This window comes from Branchiostoma belcheri, unplaced genomic scaffold (genome assembly GCF_001625305.1).
Source record: "Branchiostoma belcheri isolate BF01 breed outbred unplaced genomic scaffold, Haploidv18h27 scaffold113, whole genome shotgun sequence".
NCBI lineage: Eukaryota > Metazoa > Chordata > Leptocardii > Amphioxiformes > Branchiostomatidae > Branchiostoma > Branchiostoma belcheri.
This window is the reverse complement of record NW_017802525.1, coordinates 985-21,739: the sequence shown is the minus strand read 5'-3', so window position 1 is coordinate 21,739 and position 20,755 is coordinate 985. Positions and strand designations below refer to the sequence as shown.

The 20,755-nt window shown below is 43.7% G+C and overlaps 1 protein-coding gene across 1 annotated transcript in view; it reads left to right on the top strand.

Moving 5' to 3' along the window:
- The window catches only part of LOC109462203 (pre-mRNA-processing-splicing factor 8), a 31,142-nt gene extending 16,639 nt beyond the window's left edge, over positions 1-14,503 (top strand). The window contains exons 23-43 of the mRNA XM_019758727.1: positions 542-752; positions 1,084-1,260; positions 1,977-2,251; positions 3,292-3,520; positions 4,261-4,395; positions 4,988-5,152; positions 5,632-5,778; positions 6,197-6,357; positions 6,837-7,028; positions 7,278-7,515; positions 7,874-8,002; positions 8,198-8,311; positions 8,782-8,955; positions 9,188-9,280; positions 9,869-10,009; positions 10,615-10,818; positions 11,489-11,719; positions 12,295-12,411; positions 12,863-13,026; positions 13,499-13,701; positions 14,328-14,503. Coding sequence (XP_019614286.1) covers positions 542-752; positions 1,084-1,260; positions 1,977-2,251; positions 3,292-3,520; positions 4,261-4,395; positions 4,988-5,152; positions 5,632-5,778; positions 6,197-6,357; positions 6,837-7,028; positions 7,278-7,515; positions 7,874-8,002; positions 8,198-8,311; positions 8,782-8,955; positions 9,188-9,280; positions 9,869-10,009; positions 10,615-10,818; positions 11,489-11,719; positions 12,295-12,411; positions 12,863-13,026; positions 13,499-13,701; positions 14,328-14,482 — 3,655 coding nt within the window. The 3' untranslated portion in view covers positions 14,483-14,503. The remainder of the gene's footprint in view (positions 1-541; positions 753-1,083; positions 1,261-1,976; positions 2,252-3,291; positions 3,521-4,260; positions 4,396-4,987; positions 5,153-5,631; positions 5,779-6,196; positions 6,358-6,836; positions 7,029-7,277; positions 7,516-7,873; positions 8,003-8,197; positions 8,312-8,781; positions 8,956-9,187; positions 9,281-9,868; positions 10,010-10,614; positions 10,819-11,488; positions 11,720-12,294; positions 12,412-12,862; positions 13,027-13,498; positions 13,702-14,327) is intronic.
- Positions 14,504-20,755: the final 6,252 nt, after the last annotated feature.

The window sequence follows — 20,755 nt, the reverse complement described above, 5'->3', positions numbered from 1 at the left end:
GTCTTTAGCAAAAAAACTTTAAAAAAAAAAAATTGGGGGGGGAAAAATTTTTCGAAAATTTCCTTTTTTCGAAAAATTTTTTTACTATTTTTTGCATGGCACTCATGACAATCGAAATAAATGAATAAGTCAACAACGAGAACATCGTCGGGTACAACAACAAGAAGTGCTGGCCGAGAGACGCAAGGATGAGGCTCATGAAGCACGACGTCAACCTGTGAGTCGGGGAAAAATGTTTATAAATTTTTTCAAAAAATTAAGAAAAAAATTTTTTTCCCAAAAAATTAAACAAAATTTTTTTCAAAAATTACAAACTTTTTTACTTTTTTTTGCATGGCACACGTGTGATTAACAAAATTAATATTAAGTGCTGGCCGAGAGATGCACGGATGAGGCTCATGGACATGGCCTTTGCCGAGGAAGCGCTGCTTCCTTCATCCAAATGTGACCATTCCTGAGAAGGACGTAAACTTTAGATAGCACTAGCGACAAGCTTGTAAATTTTATTGTTTCCTAATTTTATTTCTTCTCCCATTCCTAGTGGCCGTGCGGTGTTTTGGGAGATGAAAAACCGTCTTCCCCGCTCGGTGACGACCATCGTTTGGGAGAACAGCTTTGTGTCTGTGTACAGCAAGGACAACCCCAACCTGCTGTTCAACATGTGCGGCTTCGAGTGCCGTATCCTGCCCAAGTGTCGCACAACCTACGAGGAGTTCACACATCGCGACGGGGTCTGGAACCTGCAGAACGAGGTAGGAGACCATACCTTAGACCTTAGTTCCTCCTGTGCCTGATGTCACATACACAAGGCTACATGTTGGCAATGTATATCATGTTCACGGTAGCAAACTTTCATGGTCCGAGAAAATATTACGAGAATCCTTACCTTAGACCTTAGTTCCTCCTGTGCCTGATGGCACATCGGGCAGCAAACTTCGACTTCCTTTTGTCAGTCGCTACTGACTCTGCCTCTTCCCAGGGGATTTGTCCTTCTCAGATCTTCTTGGAAGGTCCGGTTCCACCACTGTGTGCATGGGCCTTACCTTTCCAGTTCTAACCTAAGATCCCTGTCCTTTCCTCCAGGTAACTAAGGAGCGTACTGCGCAGTGTTTCCTGCGTGTGGACGATGAGTCCATGCAGAGGTTCCACAACCGCGTGCGCCAGATCCTCATGGCATCCGGTTCAACCACCTTCACCAAGATCGTGAACAAGTGGAACACCGCCCTCATCGGACTCATGACATACTTCCGAGAGGCTGTGGTACGTTTGTTTGTCTGTTTTGCTTTTGAGCTACATTATAAATTTACATAATCCACTAAATAAGCACATCAGCAGAACATACTGCGCCTGCGCAAAACCCTGATTTTTCAGGGTTTTCGTTGGATGTTTGGTCAACGTTTTATCAGAATTCTGCCTGTTACAGACAGTATCTTTTTTGAGATAACATTTGGAAACTACAGATGGGATCTTAACCATAGATACGCAAGTAGGACCTTATATGAGACATTCTGCCTATGCACAATACATTACGGTTTTTGCCAAGGTACAGTGTAGCTACTTTCAGACCCAGAGTTGGATTGTCTTTGTGAATTTAAGCATCAAGGAAAGTCTTTCAACCAACAGAAATAGTGCAGTATGCCTCAAGCTGTATCTGTAAAGCCTTCTATTGTAACATCTAGCAATGCTACTAGGTAACACTCTACAGTACATAGTTCTCTAGGAAAAACAAGTTTTTAGTACGTCAATCCTTCAGGTTCATAACTCTGGTACTTGAAGACAAATCGTTTCGTTCCTTAACCCCCAGGTGAACACCCAAGAGCTCCTTGACCTGCTGGTCAAGTGAAATAGTGCAATGTGCCTCTAGCTGTTCTATACAGCCCTCTATTGTAACATGGCCAGCTCATTCCTAATGTTTGAACATTTCAATCCTTGGTTGATAATTCTAGTACTCATTGTGTTCCTTACTTGCCGCCCAGGTGAACACCCAGGAGCTCCTTGACCTGCTGGTCAAGTGTGAGAACAAGATCCAGACCCGGATCAAGATCGGGCTGAACTCCAAGATGCCCTCCCGCTTCCCGCCCGTGGTGTTCTACACGCCCAAGGAGCTAGGGGGCCTCGGGATGCTGTCCATGGGCCACGTGCTGATCCCGCAGTCGGATCTCCGCTGGTCCAAGCAGACGGACGTCGGCATCACGCATTTCAGATCGGGGATGAGCCACGATGAGGACCAGCTTATCCCCAACTTGTACAGGTAAACGGGTTATTTTTACTTCGATCCATAGGCTGAATTGCGTGTTTCTGTACAAATGGGGATTTTCCTCCAACCGCACTGACTTCAAACAGTATCAGGTAAGACATTCAGTTGAAGAAAGGTCTCATCTTCTAGAATTGATCGAGACGCTGGCATACGACAAGGGTTGGAGGGTCTGCACAGACTTCAAGCAGTATCAGGTAAGATTTTCAGCCATGTTTCTTTAAACTTATAAGATGTGAACAAGGGGCCCGGGATGCTGTCCATGGGCCACGTGCTGATCCCACAGTCGGATCTCCGCTGGTCCAAGCAGACGGACGTCGGCATTACGCATTTCCGATCCGGCATGAGCCATGATGAGGACCAGCTCATCCCCAATCTGTACAGGTGAGACAGATTGTACACAGATAAATCAAACTTACACAGGTGAGACGAAGTTTGGTCTAAGCAGACCGACGTTGGCATCACGCTTTTCCGATCGGGCATGAGCCACGATGAGGACCAGCTTATCCCTAACTTGTACAGGTGAGATAAACTTAATAATATACAGGTGAGACAAAGTTGTACAGGTGAGACAGATGTGTACACAGGTAAGACAAACTTATACAGGTGAGTTTGGTCCAAGCAGACAGACGTCGGCATCACGCATTTCCGATCGGGCATGAGCCACGATGAGGACCAGCTTATCCCTAACTTGTACAGGTGAGGGGTTAACTGTGCCAAGAAATGGTGAAACTTTAAAAAAATTTAATTCATATTTATGTAGCAAGTGGAAGGACAGAGTTGGAGGGGATGGTCTTATCTGTGAATGTGTTAGAGTAAGAAGAAACAGCTGAGTAGTTTGTTATGCTAGACCACCATGAATTTACTGTTTGTTTTAAATCAACTGTTGAATGTTCCCTCAGTGCTGCAATATTGGACATAAAACGGGAATAAAAGCTGTTTTTCTTTCTTTGTTAGTAGCTAAATGTTCCCTGCCTGGTTTGTAGTCAGTGACTGGGAAATGAACGTTTTTTTCTTTTGTTCTGTGTTCCCTGTAGGTACATCCAGCCGTGGGAGAGTGAGTTCATCGACTCTCAGCGCGTCTGGGCAGAGTACGCCCTCAAACGACAGGAGGCGAACGCGCAGAACCGTCGGCTGACCCTGGAGGACCTGGAAGACTCGTGGGACCGAGGGATTCCCCGCATCAACACTCTGTTCCAGAAGGACAGACACACGCTGGCGTACGATAAGGGCTGGAGGGTCCGCACTGACTTCAAGCAGTATCAGGTAATCTTAAACTTAAACTTCTCTTCAAGCAGTATCAGGTAAGGTGTTCTATTGGACTGGATCTTTCAAGTTTCCTTTGTATCTCACTTACAAAGATTGGATATTTGTCGTTCGTCCGTCAGGTTGACGAGGACCGCTTTGTCATCCCTCTGTACTAGGGTGTGTCCTCAGGTGATTGTGTGAGACGGTTTGTTTGACATGCTAGTTCCAGAGAATGACCTTTTCATTGGAATGTCAAGTTTTTTCTTTGTCAATTTTGTTCCAAAGAAATGATCCAATATGCCTTAAGGCTGCTTGAGAATGCCCCCCTTCCCTCCTTTTTGCGCCATTGCTCATTATATGTTGATAGTCCAGGTGACAACCTTCCAACCACATTAACATGACCTTGACTCTCTGTCCTTGCCCCCCTCCCCCTCCAGGTGCTGAAGTAGAACATATCCTGGTGACTTGAGCAGTCGTATATATATATATAGTGACACCACTCCAAGCTATGGTGAATTTCAAGATAACCTTGACCCAATACGCTAGTTTTTGAACTATAACGTGACCCTGCGACCTTGACTGTTTTCCCCGCCCCCCTCCCACTCCAGGTGCTGAAGCAGAACAAATTCTAGTAACATGAGCAGTGCTGGTGGTGAATTTCTAGATAAACCTCATCAAAAATGATAGTTTCCATGTTTCTGCACTATGACATGACCCTGTGACCTTGACTGTTTTTTCCCGCCCCCCTCCCCCTCCAGGTGCTGAAGCAGAACCCGTTCTGGTGGACGCACCAGCGGCATGATGGGAAGCTGTGGAACCTGAACAACTACCGCACGGACATGATCCAGGCGCTCGGAGGCGTGGAGGGAATCCTGGAACACACGCTCTTCAAGGTAAAACTCTTCACTCTTCTCTTTCATATCTCGTCTGTACAACTCCTTCAACTCTTCTTACACAAAAAAATTGCTACAGTCTGTTCAAGGTAAAACTCTCCACACATCCTAAAACACACGCTCTTCAAGGTATGTTAGTTTCGTATATTAACCGGTAAACCGCCTTTAGGCGTAACACACCAGTTTTGTACATAGTACAGTCAAGCTTCGTAAGATTGGACTGTAAGGTTTGAACCACTCACACCGGGAAGGACCCCTACGATTTTCGATAAGTGCAACATGGGTTCTTTAACGTGCTAGGGGTGTGGCTCTCCCCAAACATGGGACCTCCATTAGAATAGAAATATACGCACTTACTGAAAAGAGAATTGTTCAAACATATTATATCATCCAGGAACTACAGAAAAATACATAAATTTGTTAGTATTTCTTTCAAAAAGAGAGAAGAGATCCTGAAGACATACTGTAATGTAGCACTTGTTCCTTCCACCCTTGTACCTCAGTACCTAACCTAGTGCATTTGGCCCATGTAGGGCGTGAATATGCAGTAAAGTTCATTGTCATTGTCAATAATAAGGAATTGACTTTTCAGGGCACGTACTTCCCCACCTGGGAAGGTCTGTTCTGGGAGAAAGCATCCGGATTTGAGGAGTCGATGAAGTACAAGAAGCTGACCAACGCACAGAGATCCGGTCTGAACCAGATTCCCAACCGACGTTTCACCCTCTGGTGGTCTCCTACCATCAACAGGGCAAACGTAAGTCGAAGTTAGTTATTTTAGGAACTTGAGAAATGTCTTAGGGATGAAAATGTGTCATGCTGAATCGCTGGATCACTAAGTTGTAGGGGTAGATGACGATTCTTCAAGGAACTTGAAAAATGTCTTTGACATTGTGAAAGTGTGCCATGCTGAAAAGTGTTTCACTAAAGGGTCTCCAACCAGAGTTTCCCTGTCCATCTGAGAACAGGACCATTGCCATAGGTCACTTCTTCAGAATTTTTTTGTGACATGTACTTGACATAAAGGTACACGTAAGAATTTTTAAAAAGTGCACTGATCCAATTCCTGGCAAATTGTTTGGTTGTATAGGTTTAGAAATATGTAAAAAGGGATTTGTGGTAAAACTAACTCACCATCCACAACCTTGACAGTTCCATTGCTGTTGCAGGTGTACTTTAACCTTTACCCTTTGACCTTGCAAGTGTACTTTAACCTTTCCCCTTTGCCCCCTGTAGGTGTACGTGGGATTCCAGGTGCAGCTGGATCTGACCGGGATCTTCATGCACGGGAAGATCCCTACGCTGAAGATCTCTCTGATCCAGATCTTCCGCGCTCACTTGTGGCAGAAGATCCACGAGAGCGTGGTCATGGATCTGTGCCAGGTAATGTTTGTTTGTTTATTTATAGTTTATTTGGAAGGTTACATTTTTGAGTTACAACTGTATGAAATGTTTACAAATCCATGCATGACATAATTGAACTTGAAGTTACTGTGACTTGAAGAAATTTTTGCTCGTCTTGTAGGTCATATGAAATGTCCCTTTAGAAGGAGAACAATCACAAAAATTAAATGAAAGTGTTTCTTCCATTGTACTGTTGCCCAGGTTAAGTGACAGTTCTCACCCGTTGTGATGGTCCTAAGATGAAAGTGAAAATTCTCACCTGTTCTAGAATCTAAGTGAAAGTCATAGCCTGTTGAGCCTGCGCCCAGGTTGGGTGAAAGTTCTCACCTGTCCTATGGTGACTATGCTAATGTTTGATGAAAGTGAAAGTGCTCACCTGTACTATTGTCCCCCCCAGGTGTTTGACCAGGAGCTGGATGCCCTGGAGATTGAGACAGTTCAGAAGGAGACCATCCATCCCAGGAAGTCTTACAAGATGAACAGCTCGTGCGCCGACATCTTACTGTTCGCTGCCTACAAGTGGAACGTCTCAAAGCCATCTCTCCTCGCAGACTCCAAGTATGTGACCTGTCTTTGGGAATCTTGTTCTCTGTCTTAAGAAATCTTGTCCTCTGCTTTAAGGAATCATGACCTCTATCTTAGAAATCTTGTCCTGTGTCTTAAGTGATCTTGTCATCCAAATCCAAACTACCTACACCCTCTGTCTGATCTAGTATTCTCCCAGATTATGAAATGAGAATCCATTTCTTTTAGCATAGCACCTTCTTGGTTTTGTCTGTAATTCGAGGCCATGAACGTTTGTTCAACTTTTGGTCCAACACAAAGAAGTTCTCTCTCCTAGAGCTTTTGACCAGTCACTCTGGTCTTCCTCAGTAGACCGACCCAGCGAGGCTTGTCACGTGGCTTCTTTGAAGTGTGACGTCAACACTGGGTCAAAGGTATCTGGTAGACAATGTCGGCCCCCATCGCACTGTTCCAAACATGTAACTACCAAGAGATGAACTTTTATGATAACATGTTTGTTTTTTTGTTACCAGGGATACGATGGACAGCACAACAACGCAGAAGTATTGGCTTGACGTGCAGCTGCGTTGGGGCGACTACGATTCCCACGACATCGAGCGCTACGCCCGCGCCAAGTTCCTGGACTACACGACTGACAACATGAGTATCTACCCCTCACCAACAGGCCTCATGATCGCTATCGACCTGGCTTATAATCTACACAGGTGGGCAGTTTTGTGTGTGTTTTGTGTGTATGTATGTGAGTGTGTGAATGTGTGAATGTGTGTGTGTGTGTGTGTGTGTGTGTGTGCATGTGTTTGTTCATGTATGCGTGTGTGTGTGTGCTCAATCATTTATAATATTCTAAATGCTGAATGCAAAGACATGTTCCATTTTTTAAGTCTTTGAATGTCTTGACCTTTACACTTAACCTCTGACCTTAACCTTTGCCCTGCCCTCTGACCCCACCCCAGTGCGTACGGGAACTGGTTCCCGGGTTGCAAGCCGCTGATCCAGCAGGCCATGGCCAAGATCATGAAGGCCAACCCTGCGCTGTACGTGCTCCGGGAGCGGATACGCAAGGGCCTGCAGCTCTACTCCTCAGAGCCCACCGAGCCGTACCTGAGCTCACAGAACTACGGAGAACTGTTCTCCAACCAGATCATCTGGTTTGTGGACGACACCAACGTCTACAGGGTCACCATCCACAAGGTAGGAACTCTAATGTTTAGATGTGACAGGTTGTAAGTTGTAATATATTAGCCGATTGCCTACCAAGCCAGATACCTGCATACAGCAAAAAGGCCTCGAATATTGGGTAGATAACATGTAAACCAGAACTACGGGGAACTGTTCTCCAACCAGATCATCTGGTTTGTGGACGACACTAATGTCTACAGGGTCACCATACACAAGGTAGGAACACAGTTATGTGTAGGAAAAAGGTAGGAACTCCAACGGTTAGGTGAGGTTAACTATGGTACAAATGGGTAAAAGTAGTCCAAGGTCTGAATAGTGTTGTGTACTGGTTTGGAAATGGAAATGAAGGAAATTTTGCCTTGTTCTGCAGACGTTTGAGGGCAACTTGACGACCAAACCCATCAACGGAGCCATCTTCATCTTCAACCCTCGAACAGGACAGCTGTTCCTCAAGATCATCCACACCTCCGTCTGGGCAGGGCAGAAACGTCTCGGACAGGTGAGAACTTTCACTTTTATTTCTTTAATCCAACCCTTGTACTGGACAGGTCTTTAGAGAAGAAGCAAGTGTGGCAAACAGTTGATTCAGCCCATTCATCCAAAGACCGCTTGCCTGCAAAGCTCGTGTGATACACTGAAGGGCAGTTATACCGGCTGTACAGATACAGATACAGAACCATCTATTCTGTTACAGCTGGCCAAGTGGAAGACAGCAGAAGAGGTGGCCGCCTTGATCCGATCCCTGCCGGTGGAGGAACAGCCCAAACAGATCATCGTCACCAGGAAGGGCATGTTGGATCCACTCGAGGTTAGTCAACTTCCAAACAATCAATCAATAAACAATAAACAAAGAAATAGTATCGAATGCCGGCTAAACATTTTGTGATTTTACATGACTTTCCTCACTCCACCCAGGTGTACAATTGGTACCTGACTAGGGTTGGATTGGGGAGGTAGAAGGCAGTGGAAGGAGAGGGATGGGCTCAGCCTTCTAATACTGTGCCCTTAACACGGCAGATCAACAACCCACTGCCCCTACGGATGAAGAACCTTTACGATTTTACAAACGTTACAAACCTTACATTGGATTGCCTGGTTGTAGATACGATTTAGATGGTGTTAACCTTCCGTTATGTTTTAAAGCAGGAAATTTTTGCAAGGCAAAAAAATAGGTTGCAACTGTGGCTACCTGTTGCGTCAATCTTTACACAAATTCCACAAAAGTACTGGTGTCTCAATCAATTAATAAATCGAACCATTTTTGTTGTTTTGTTCCAGGTCCATCTGCTTGACTTCCCCAACATCGTCATCAAGGGAAGCGAACTGCAGCTTCCGTTCCAGGCTTGCCTGAAGGTGGAGAAGTTTGGGGACTTGATCCTGAAGGCCACAGAACCACAGATGGTCCTATTCAACCTCTACGATGACTGGCTCAAAACTATCTCGTCCTACACGGTAAGTGTGGGAAGGGGGGCACACATGTGGGGAGGGGGGCACACTGTACAGTACAGTATTTTAGTACTGTGGTACAGGACAGAAGTTTGGAGACCTGATCCTGAAGGCCACAGAGCCACAAATGGTCCTGTCTAACCTCTACGACGACTGGCTCAAAACTATCTCGTCTTACACGGTAGGTGTGGGGAGGGGGGCACACTGTACTGCTTTGTAATTCTGTTGTTCAGGGCAGAAGTTTGGGGACCTGATCCTGAAGTCCACAGAGCCGCAGATGGTCTTATTCAACCTGTACGACGACTGGCTCAAAACTATCTCGTCCTACACGGTAAGTGTGGGGAGGGGGGCACATATATGGGGAGGGGGGCACACTGTACAGGTTTGGTAGTTCTGTGGTTCAGAGCAGAGGTTTGGAGACCTGATTCTAGATCTGAAGGCCTCAGAACCACAGATGTACTAGAACTGGCTCATCCTACACGGTATGTGGGGAGGGGGGCACACTGTACAACTGTTATGGTAGTATTGTGAATGTTCAGAGCAAAAGACCATGAATGGAAGTTCTAATTTAAAAAGGCCTATTTTTCATTTGGAAGAGGCCTTTTTTCACATGAAAAGTGAAAAAAGTTTCTTTACTTTTGACAACATTTTCAAGTCCTGTTTAAAGTTAAAACTTGAAATCCAGAAGTTCTTTCACCTAGAGCTTTCAACCAGTCACTCTGGTCTTCCTCAGTAGACTGACCCAGTAAGACTTGTCACGTGGCTTATCTGAAGTGTGACGTCAACACTGGGTCAAAGATATCTGGTAGACGATGTCAGCCCCCGTCGGGATAATGGGCCCTGCTGTAAATGGCCTCTTTCATTTTTAAGTCCTGTACTAATTTTCCTTGATCTGTAACACTTGGCTGCTTTTCTCTAGGCATTCTCTCGTCTCATCCTGATCCTGAGAGCTCTACACGTCAACAACGACCGAACCAAGGTGGTCCTGAAACCAGACAAGACAACGATCACAGAGCCGCACCACATCTGGCCAACACTCAGCGATGAGGAGTGGATCAAGGTTTGTTTGTTTGTTTGTTTGTTTGTTTATTCATGAAACACTTTGAGCCTTGTCATGAGAAAGGAGGTCAGGGTCAGACTAAAGATAACAAGATACAGGTTACATTGTTGAAGTTGGAACAAAGTCATAGAGTCATACAAGTCTGTATCATATTCCTTACACAAACAGTTTTACAAAGAACACAGTGTCACTCACACGCTCACTGTCCGGTTTATCATCTGTTGTTCCCAGTCTTCCGAGGGTTAGACATGCTTGCGCAATACAACTGGGGCTTGATGGCAGCTCGCCACTTGTCTCTGTCCTGTGGGTTGATCTTATCTAAGTTTAGTTGATGGAGGTCCTCCCTTATGTTGTCATAGAAAATTATAACAATAGTCTGTGTCCATTCATTTTGGTTGTTCTGTAGGGAATGGGCATAGTGGTTCACAACATTTCTCAAGGCCAAAAGGTTGATTGAATTCCAGGGGATCAACGGCAATACGAGAAGAAAAAGTGTCATTTCCTCTGTCCTTATTTACTAGGATTTAGCACAAGAGACAGCTACAACATTAGAGCTTTGATCCTTGTTACTAGGAGTTTAAAAAAATCTTTCCCTCTCCCTCCAGGTTGAAGTTCAGCTGAAGGACCTGATCCTTGCGGACTACGGGAAGAAGAACAACGTGAACGTGGCGTCGCTGACGCAGTCGGAGATCCGTGACATCATCCTCGGGATGGAGATCTCCGCGCCGTCGCAGCAGCGGCAGCAGATCGCGGAGATCGAGAAACAGACGAAGGAGCAGTCGCAGCTCACAGCCACCACTACTAGAACGGTCAGTTTGTTTGTTTGTGTAGGATCTCCATTAGTGTGAATTTCACACTATCCATAGTGAATCATAGTAGTTAGGGCTGTAGTTAGATGAGCTGGAGAAACAGACGAAGGAACAGTCGCAGCTCACGGCCACCACAACTAGAACGGTACGTTTGTTTGTTTGTTTGTTTAGGATCTCTATTTGTGTGAATTTCACACTAACCATAGTGAATCATAGTATCAGTAGTTAGGGCTGTAGTTAGATGAGATCGAGTTAGATGAGAACTTCCTTGAACTGAGTTCAAGATGCATGGTCACCATATGTATGATTGTGTTTGAGTGAGAATAAACAGAGCAGTAGTCTGTTAAGCTGGGCCATGTCATGAAGGTAAACATGATGCATTTGCAATTGCTTTGCAAATGTTACCTTTCTAGTTATGTTTACCTTCACAAAAGGAAAGCGTATTGTTTGTGCTTTGTTTCTTCTTCTTGTGAGCTCAATGACCTGGACCAGGCAGCTGTCACCATGGTAACTGGTGCTGTAGCAGACACCCTGTGGTGTCTAGTTTGTGTAGGTGCTGTAGAGAATCTGACCAACAACAACAATACAGTCTGAGTATTTTCCTGTGACATTTGTCAACATTTCATCAAACAACATTTATTTCAACATTCTCTCTCTCTCTTTGTTACAGGTGAACAAACATGGTGACGAGATCATCACCTCCACCCTCAGTAACTACGAGCGTGCCACCTTCTCCTCCAAGACGGAGTGGCGAGTCCGCGCCATCTCGGCCACCAACCTCCACCTGCGCACAAACCACATCTACGTGTCCTCGGACGACATTAAGGAGACAGGATACACCTACATCTTACCCAAGAACATCCTCAAGAAGTTCATCGTCATCTCAGACCTGAGAGCACAGGTCAGTTGGAGAAAGTGGTGAAAATGAAAGTGGAAAAAAAGGAAGAACAAGTTGGTTGGACTGGAAGAAATCTGCTTCAGATATCACTGCTCTGTCTGGATGTGATTTGGTCTGGTTTGTACATCTTAAAATCAATGAGGGAAGGGTGAATGAGTGAGTGAATGAATGAATGAATGAACGAACGAACAGACCAACCAAGGAAGGAATGAATGAATGAAAGTCAGGACTTGCGGGAACTGAAATCAAAGATCACCTCTTACACATTTTGACCTACATGTACATGTAACATCTCAGCAGTGCATTTCCTGTGTGTTCTGCCAGAAGGCACTGTGCTTCTAGTGGTGTGAAGTCTGCCATGTCTCAGACTGGCATACCCCCATGCCCATAAAATAATTATGGAGGTATTGGTCTTGGTGTGTGTTTGTGTGTGTGTCTGTGTGTGTGTTTCCACATACTTGTGGCTAGCATAACATAAAGGCTTGGATGGGTTATGTTGATATTTGGTATGTGGGTACATGTAGGTGTTGGAGATAGGAAGGTGCAAGTTAATTTTGTTTTTGTTCTTGTTGTTCCAGATCGCAGGTTACCTGTACGGAGTGAGCCCACCTGACAACCCCCAGGTGAAGGAGATCAGGTGCATCGTAATGGTTCCACAGTGGGGAACGCACCAGACTGTACACCTGCCTAACCAGGTACGGTTCTCAGCTCTCATGTTATTGTTACCTTCGTGTAAGGAGGGGCCGGTCACCATGTATTGTGTTGGATTACATTATATAGCAAAATAAAGATCTTAAACCTTTGTCCTGCAGATACCATATATTTATGGGTTGCACATACAGTACCATCTATATTGCACCCTGTATATGCATGATTTAGGGGTATTTCTCGTGCAGTGCATCACACCAGTGAAATGCAACCAACCAATGCAGAAGTAAATATAATTGTGTAAAAAAATGTCAGTAGGACAGGGGTTAAAAGACGTACATTATTAAAAAGAAAGTTTGACATGTTGAAATTGTCCCCAACAGCAGCCTAACGAGTCACCGCATATATGGTGTTGGGATACATTATGTAGCAAGTGGCAGGGCAGCCAAAAGGGCTCGTCACCATGTGAAGTTTGACATGTTACAATTTTCCGCCCAGTTGCCTCAGCACGAGTACCTGAAAGAGATGGAGCCACTGGGCTGGGTGCACACTCAGCCAAACGAGTCACCGCAGCTGTCTCCACAGGACGTCACCACGCACGCCAAGATCATGGCCGACAACCCGTCATGGGACGGAGAGAAAACCATCATTATCACGTGCAGGTAGAGAAGATGTCTGTCCTGTTGTTTGGTTTGATTTACTTAAATTGTAACAATACAATACACATGGGACACAGGCAGCTGTTGCTGGTGTTGTGTCCCTCACATAGAAACAAATACAGGACAGGACAATACTCATTTTCACTTGAGTTAAGTGAAGTGTTAAGTTCCTTTCTCAAGGGCAAAAGATCAGGACTTGAACCCGGGACCTGTTGATTCCGAGTCGAGTTCCCTTATACCACAGGTTATACCACATGTCAGTGTAAATTTATTCTCTTTCTGTAGACTTTGGACAAGTGGAGAGTGAAGAAAAACTTCTCAACCATGTTAAAGAACCCCCCCCCCCCAGTTTCATGCTTGGTTCCTGCTCCCTGGCGGCCTACAAGCTGGGCACAACACTCAGCCCTGCCAGGGATTCGAACCCAGAACCACTAGATTCAAAGTGTAACTGACACATCTTCCCTTTCCCACCCAGCTTCACGCCCGGCTCCTGCTCCCTGACTGCCTACAAGCTGACGCCAAGCGGCTACGAGTGGGGTCGACAGAACACGGACAAGGGAAACAACCCGAAGGGCTACCTGCCTTCCCACTACGAGCGCGTACAGATGCTGCTGTCGGATCGCTTCCTCGGTTTCTTCATGGTTCCATCACAGGGATCCTGGAACTACAACTTCATGGGTCAGTATGTGTGTGTGTGTATCTGTGTGTGTGTATCTGTGTGTGTGTTTGTGTGTGTGTGTGTGTGTGTGTGTGTGTGTGTGTTTGTATGTGTGTGTGTGTGTGTGTGTATCTGTGTGTGTGTGTGTGTGTGTGTTTGTGTGTGTGTGTGTGTATGTGTGTGTGTGCACGCATGGTCCACTGGCGCAAGGCTCTTGGAACTACAACTACATGGGTTAGTCTGGTTTTTAGTGTGTGTGAGTGTATGTGTTTGTGTGTGTGTGTGTGTGTGTGTGTGTTTTTGTGTGTGTGTGTGTACTGTGTGTGTACTGTGTGTGTGTGTGTGCATGTATTTGTTTGTGTCCGTCTTTACTGAGTACAGATAAGTGCATGGACAAACACATACAAATACACCCAGAACAAGGTAAAAGGAAGTCCAGCCGAAGATTGCAAACGAAGTTCAAAATGCTCTACTAACAAACTTACAGGTTGTCCAAACACAGTGCTCTTCAAATAAAAAAACAACATTTTTCCTATATTTTTTTTTCCACACTGACTCTAACTTTTTTCTCCAGGCGTGCGTCACGACCCCAACATGCACTTTGAGCTCTTCTCTCGACCCTGACTTTTCCTTGTATTTTCCTCAGGCGTGCGTCACGATCCCAACATGCACTTTGAGCTGCAGCTGGCCAACCCGAAGGAGTTCTACCACGAGGTTCACCGACCTTCTCACTTCATGAACTTCGCTTCCATCGAGGAAGGCGAAGTCTTGGGCACAGACAGGGAGGACCTTTTCGCATAAAACGGCTCCACACCAGAGGTGTCACCAAGAAATGTTCCAGCCTTATCAAAGGGTTGAAGTCTTGACAAAAGCACGTCGGCAGAACATGCCTGCGATTTTTTTCCAAGGTTTTCTTCAGATTTTTGGTCAACGTTGCATCAGAATTTTGCCTGTTGTAGACGACATCTTTTCCAACTTGACATTTGGAAACTACAGACGGGATGTTTTGCACTTAAAACAAGCTCTTCATGGAACAGAAAGTTAGCAGGTTGCTTTGGTGAGAAACTTCTTTGTGTAGCATTATTCTTGTGAAAAGGCCCAATGTCTTTTGCAGCGGTGTACATGTTAAGGATACACTCAGCAGTTTTGTAGTAAAAGATTTCTTTGTGATACGTGTATCTAGTATAGAATTGAAAAACCTGGTAGCTTACATGTAAGTCATAGGGAAGTTAAGTCCTGTACAGTCATACAGATGTGTGTGGGTTTTTTTTTTTTTCAAAGTAGTACAATATCTCTAAATTGTCCAAGAAGACTGGGATAGTCGCTGTGACATAGTGGCAGTGGTGTTAAACTTAACAGTACAAAATGTATATTAGCAGGTGTTAGTTCATACTCTTGTATTACAATTTTGGGTGAAATATTCTCAAGATCCGTTGAGTGCACTATCACACAAAAAACGTCTTTGGACCCTGCAAAGCTATTTAGAGGGGGAGTGTTGTAGGCACTACAAGAATATTGTAAAGGCAGTTTTCTAATACAATGTAGCTTCAGTAGTAGCAAAATAAAGGATACGGAAAATTCAGAGATGAAATGTTAAGAAATCATGGGAAGTTTTAATGTACAGTTGAGTTAAAGGGGGAGGTTTCTTAAAAACGAGAACTGAAAAACAGCATTTTGTAACTGATGCATTCCAATCTTAGAGTACGTGTTATTTCAAGTGTACCACATAACATGTTGGCTGACATATAATACTTGGCTTACTGCCTAATACTTGCACTGTAGATGATTGTGACTCTTCATGTTTGTCCTTACACTTAATACTAGTCTGTGGGGTTGAAAATTCACCTTGGCAATTCTGTGATACCACAGTTAAGTTGCTTGAGTGACTATTTCTTGTGTATGATCATAGACACCTGAAGGCCTTGGGTGAGCCACCCTAAATATCTTCTTTGGTGTAGGAAGAAAAAACTACCTAAGGTATGGGTACCAAACTAGTATGGCAACATGTTGTGTAATTTTGTGATGCAATCGAAGACAATAAATAAAACTGTAAGTACAGTATGTGTGTCTATCTTTTATATGTTTTGTTAATTATGGCTACACCACTATGAAGAATACATTTCATACAGGTAAAGGTGATCAAATAATGTTCAAACCAATGTACAGTTAAAATCAGTGTACAGTTGAGTTACTTTTCCACAAAAATTATGAAACAAATCAAACTTTATATTTACATATTACTTAACTCGGGTATTAACTGTCACAAAACAACGTGACCACATTTATCATGAAACAGACACAATAATCACTGACACAGTAACTTTCCCTCACATAACTGAGAACTCTACTTTCGCTGATTTTGATAACTGTTTTTGAACTGTTTTATATTTATTTTATTGTTTTATATTATAACTGCAAAAACAAGCTACGCTGCTTACGAAACTGTCTATGAACTGTTTTTAACTGTACAAAAACAAATAGCTGCACCAGGTATGCTGATTATGATACTGTTTTCAAACTGTTTTAATTTCAAACTGTACAAAAACAAACTGCACAAGGTATGCTGATTACAAAACTTTTCAAACTGTTTTTTAGGCCACACCAATTTAATTTCTTGGTTAACAGATTTTTCTAGAAAAATAATGGAGCAGGTGGGCGAAAAAAAAATAAATGGAATAACTGTAACAACTAGGAAGAAAAGGACTGTTTTCAACTGTTCAGGGCAAAATATGAGCATTTTACAGTTGATTCTGAGTTTTTATTTTCAAATCAGAAAAAAATTAAGCGTTGAATCCGTTAACCAAGAAATTAAATTGGTGTGGCCTTAACTGCAAAAAAAAGCTGCACAAGGTACGCTGATTACTGAAAACCATATGAAAATACATGTAGACCTTCCTGGTCTTGACAACCTATCCACTGGTAGGTCCCCTAGTACACGTGACTGAATGCGAGTTCATTGTTCACATTAACTACAACAACAAGCTGTGCCAGCAGTGGACCATGTCTTACAGCAAAAGCCTGCGGTCCCACCACATCTGTAGGGGTGCTCCAGCGAAGCTTACCCGATCTGGCAAACACCTTCACATGCAGATGGCCATTTTCCTGGTCTGCCACGATGATGTTACCCTCGACATCAGTACAGATGCCACAGGGATCCCGAAGTTCCCCTCTGCCAAACTGGAAGAGGACCTGTCCGTCCCGGTTGAACACATACACAGAGTAACTATCGTCATCTGTGACTAGGATTCTTCCCTCCCCGTCCACAGTGATGTCCTGTGGGTAGTCCATGCCCTGCTGACGCACAGTTTTCACAAGTCTCCCGTCAGGGCTGTACACAAGTACTGTACCAGTTGGCTCCATGTTTATGTCCCTGTGTGTAACAAGAATGAGGTTCTTCTTGGTGTGCACGGCAACTCCTCTGACTCCCTCTGACCTTCGTAGTTCAAAATGCCTGAGCACGTCGCCATCTGTGTTGTACTGCACAGCAAACCCGGTGCTAGGTTCACGGACCTTGTTTCCCACAACCCACAGGTTAGCTTCTTCATCCATTGCAATATCTTCTGGATAGATATTTTGTCCGTCATCACCTGGCACAATGGTTGGGAAGTGGTAAAGAGATTTTCCATCGATCGACAAAACTCGAATGTTCTGTTGGTCATAATCTGCAACAAAACATCGAGTGAACCCTGACGCAATGCCAAAGGGGTTACCGATCTCTCTAATTGGTCCCGTCCTCAGCGTCCTCTCCAGCATTGGTGTTCTGCCAAACCGGAATACCCTAAAAGCATCTTCAATATATATGTCAGGCAAGTCTGACACTCCCCCAGGCGGAAGCTGAACTTGTTGATCGCAGAGCAAGCATGGGAAGGCCGGGTTCCCCCCAGCAAGCCTCTGTAGACAGTCCTGACAGAAGGTGTGCCCACAGGGCAGCACTTTGTGCCTGGTGAACAGCTTCAGGCAGATACGGCAGGTTGACTCATGCTCAAATGCTTCCCAGATATTTTCAGCCGCCATTTTGCTCTCCCACACAATGGTGATGATGTGGCACGCATGTCCCGCCCTGATTGTGCAATTGTTTAATTCAGCCAGGAGGTTGGTTTGTCGCCTGACAAAATTGACACCTGCACAAACTTTAAATTGATAGTGACCATAAAACTTCTCTTCACCACCGTCCAATAAAAAAAATATGTATTAACCAACAGTACACGCTCCCGGCATGCAATGGACCTATCACATGTAACGTCACAGTTTGTTTACCTGTTCTAAAGAACATTCTAGAACAGTCAGTTAAAGAATAGAGATCATTTCAAAGTTTTCAAAGTCAGGTATGTTTGATTTTTGCTGCATCTAGTCTTGTTGACACAGCATTACATGCCGTAATGGGTGATTTAGTTGTGACAGTAGACAAAATACTACTGTATTAAAAGCCTTATATTAGGCTAACGCTACACAAACACACACACCGCGCTACACACCCCTGTACAATATAAACGTCGATTGACCGGCATTCATTGCGGTAAACAAACTGTGACGTAATAATGGTATAGGTCCATTGGTGCAAAGGTCCCTGCGACAAATTTAAACATCCAGGATAGATGTTTGAGGCAATTTCTTAGGAGTTTATCCAACTGCGACTGCTGGACAAGCAATTGTTTATAAGGCCCAGGAGTCCTTGTTTACACAGTTAATGGTTTACAACTGTTTATACTACCAGTAATCGTTTCTGATAGCATGGGTGACCGCTCCGTGACACCTAGCTGGCAGACTGAAGAGGGGGGTTCGTTTTCATTAAACAGAATGGCCCGTCTTATCACTGTTTTAATAGTCTACATTTTAGGAATGGATAAAGATATAATTGACGAATGTGTAATAAACGCACTATACTATGGCCACAGCAAAATGTCCTCTGTTTGCATTTTGGGTGAGGTGACAGGGCAAAAAGATGCTATGGGGCATTAACAAATGGGACAAAAGCAACAGGAGTTGAGTTTAGAGGTGTATCTGTGCTGGAATTACACTAAGGCAAAGAAAACAGGTGGTTTATATGAAACACATGATATATACTTGTGCAGACTGCTGATATGTTTCCCTTGGATATAATGTTTTTACTAAATATATCTTTCTCAAATAAAAAAAAAGTTTTGTCAGATGCTGACCAAAAAGTATTGAATTTTAAACACAGTACAATAATTTTCTTCATGATCATAGATTTTTATTTCACAAATTTAAAGCAGTGTGGAACACATACCATTAGATTTTGCGCACTTGTAATTGTATACAACACAGACTTTACAATTTTCCTACAACCTTCCAAATAGCATTGTGATATCTACAGGTAAAAGAAGAAAAACTCAAAGTTGAATATAAAATGTGCCCTTGGTTTCAAAAAGTGCTGAAGATGATTATTTATAAAGAACACATTTCATACAGGTAAAGGTGATCAAATAATGTTCAAACCAATGTACAGTTAAATCCTCCTAAGTTATTTTCCACAAAACTGATGAAACAAATGAAAGATATTTACAAATAACTGCTCAGACATTAACTGTCACAGAACGACGTGACAACATTTATTATGGAACAGACACAACCTTCACAGACAGAGTAACTTTCTGTTAAAGGCATCCAATGCAGTTTTTAGGGCTTGGAAACCCGATTTTTCAAAGCCAATAGTCTAGCTATTTACTTACATACTAAGTTGAAACCAAACTTTCCCAATGTATATTGACCGTCATGTGGTAAAACTTCCCCAAATTCTGATGGAAAATGGTAACTGAAAGGGCCCCGGGCTGAATTTTAGGGAACCACCCAGAAAATAAAGGACTCATCTTGGGGCTTGTTTCTGCAGTTTTAAATACCCAAAGTATAAAAAAATGCTGATTTAAATGTGCTAATGTGAAGTAGTATGTGTCAATATCACAAAGATTGCCTTATTCAGAATATTTCCAGTTTTGCTCCCTGAAATTGCATTGGGTGCCTGTAACAAACCGAGAACTCTACTTTCTCTTCCCACCCCTGCTGGAAGTTCTGCCGCCCTTACTGGAGTCTCCTTCCCCTAGTGCCGCCAGTTTCTGCATCAGGACCTGGTCATTGATCTTCAGCTGTTCATCCACAGTAAGGGGGAGGGGGGGGGGGAATTTAAGTCTCTATATGTCGGTGAAGGTCTTAGACATCCAGGTAACAAGATATGCCAAAAAGGACAGTTAAGCAACTGGATAGGATTTTGGAAATGGTCAGATGTTTCAGGTAGCGATTCCACTAGCTTTCAAGTCTAGGTTTGACTTGAAGGTCCAGATCACACAAAGGACAAAATTTAGTCGGGAAGGGGGATAAGTAAAGCATGAAAATGAACTATTTAGACTACTTCCTCTTCCCACCCCTGCTGGAAGTTCTGCCGCCCTTACTGGAGTCTCCCTCCCCTAGTGCCGCCAGTTTCTGCATCAGGACCTGATCGTTGATCTTCAGCTGTTCATCCACAGACATGCGCAGCTCCTTCACCTGACTGGCCAGCTGGGACTGGATCAGGGTTCGCAGCTCTTTCTTACGCGGAGACTCAACTGGTAGGGGGGGGGTATACGAAGTTAAGTCTCAGATGTCACAGAAGCAGTGGATTGCAAAATCTGGGTAAGCCATGGAATACTTGTCTTGGAAATTACTTGTTTCAAAATAAAATGATTACACAGAAACAAAATGATTATGATTTTATCAACACAGATGAACTTTCAAGCTAAAATTTCAGTCTCATTTACCTTGTGAACTGTAATTTGTGGCATTTAAAAATTGGACTCAAAATCTTTGACTGTCAGATTTCAGTCTTTTTATGTAAACTGTGTTTTAGATCAGAACAAGATATCTGGTGGGTACTTCAGTGCTTGTAAAAGTAGCAAGGATTTATGTTATGCAGCAGTTTTTGCCACAGCAGTTTTGCAATAGCGGTGTTAAAATGTTACACAATCTGGCCACAGAATTCTTATTTCAGACATAATTAGTTAATTGCCGCAATCTGGCAGAAAGCATTTGGCATAGAGAAAAAAATGAATAGAAAACTGAAAAGTGTGGCACTAAGCCTGGAAT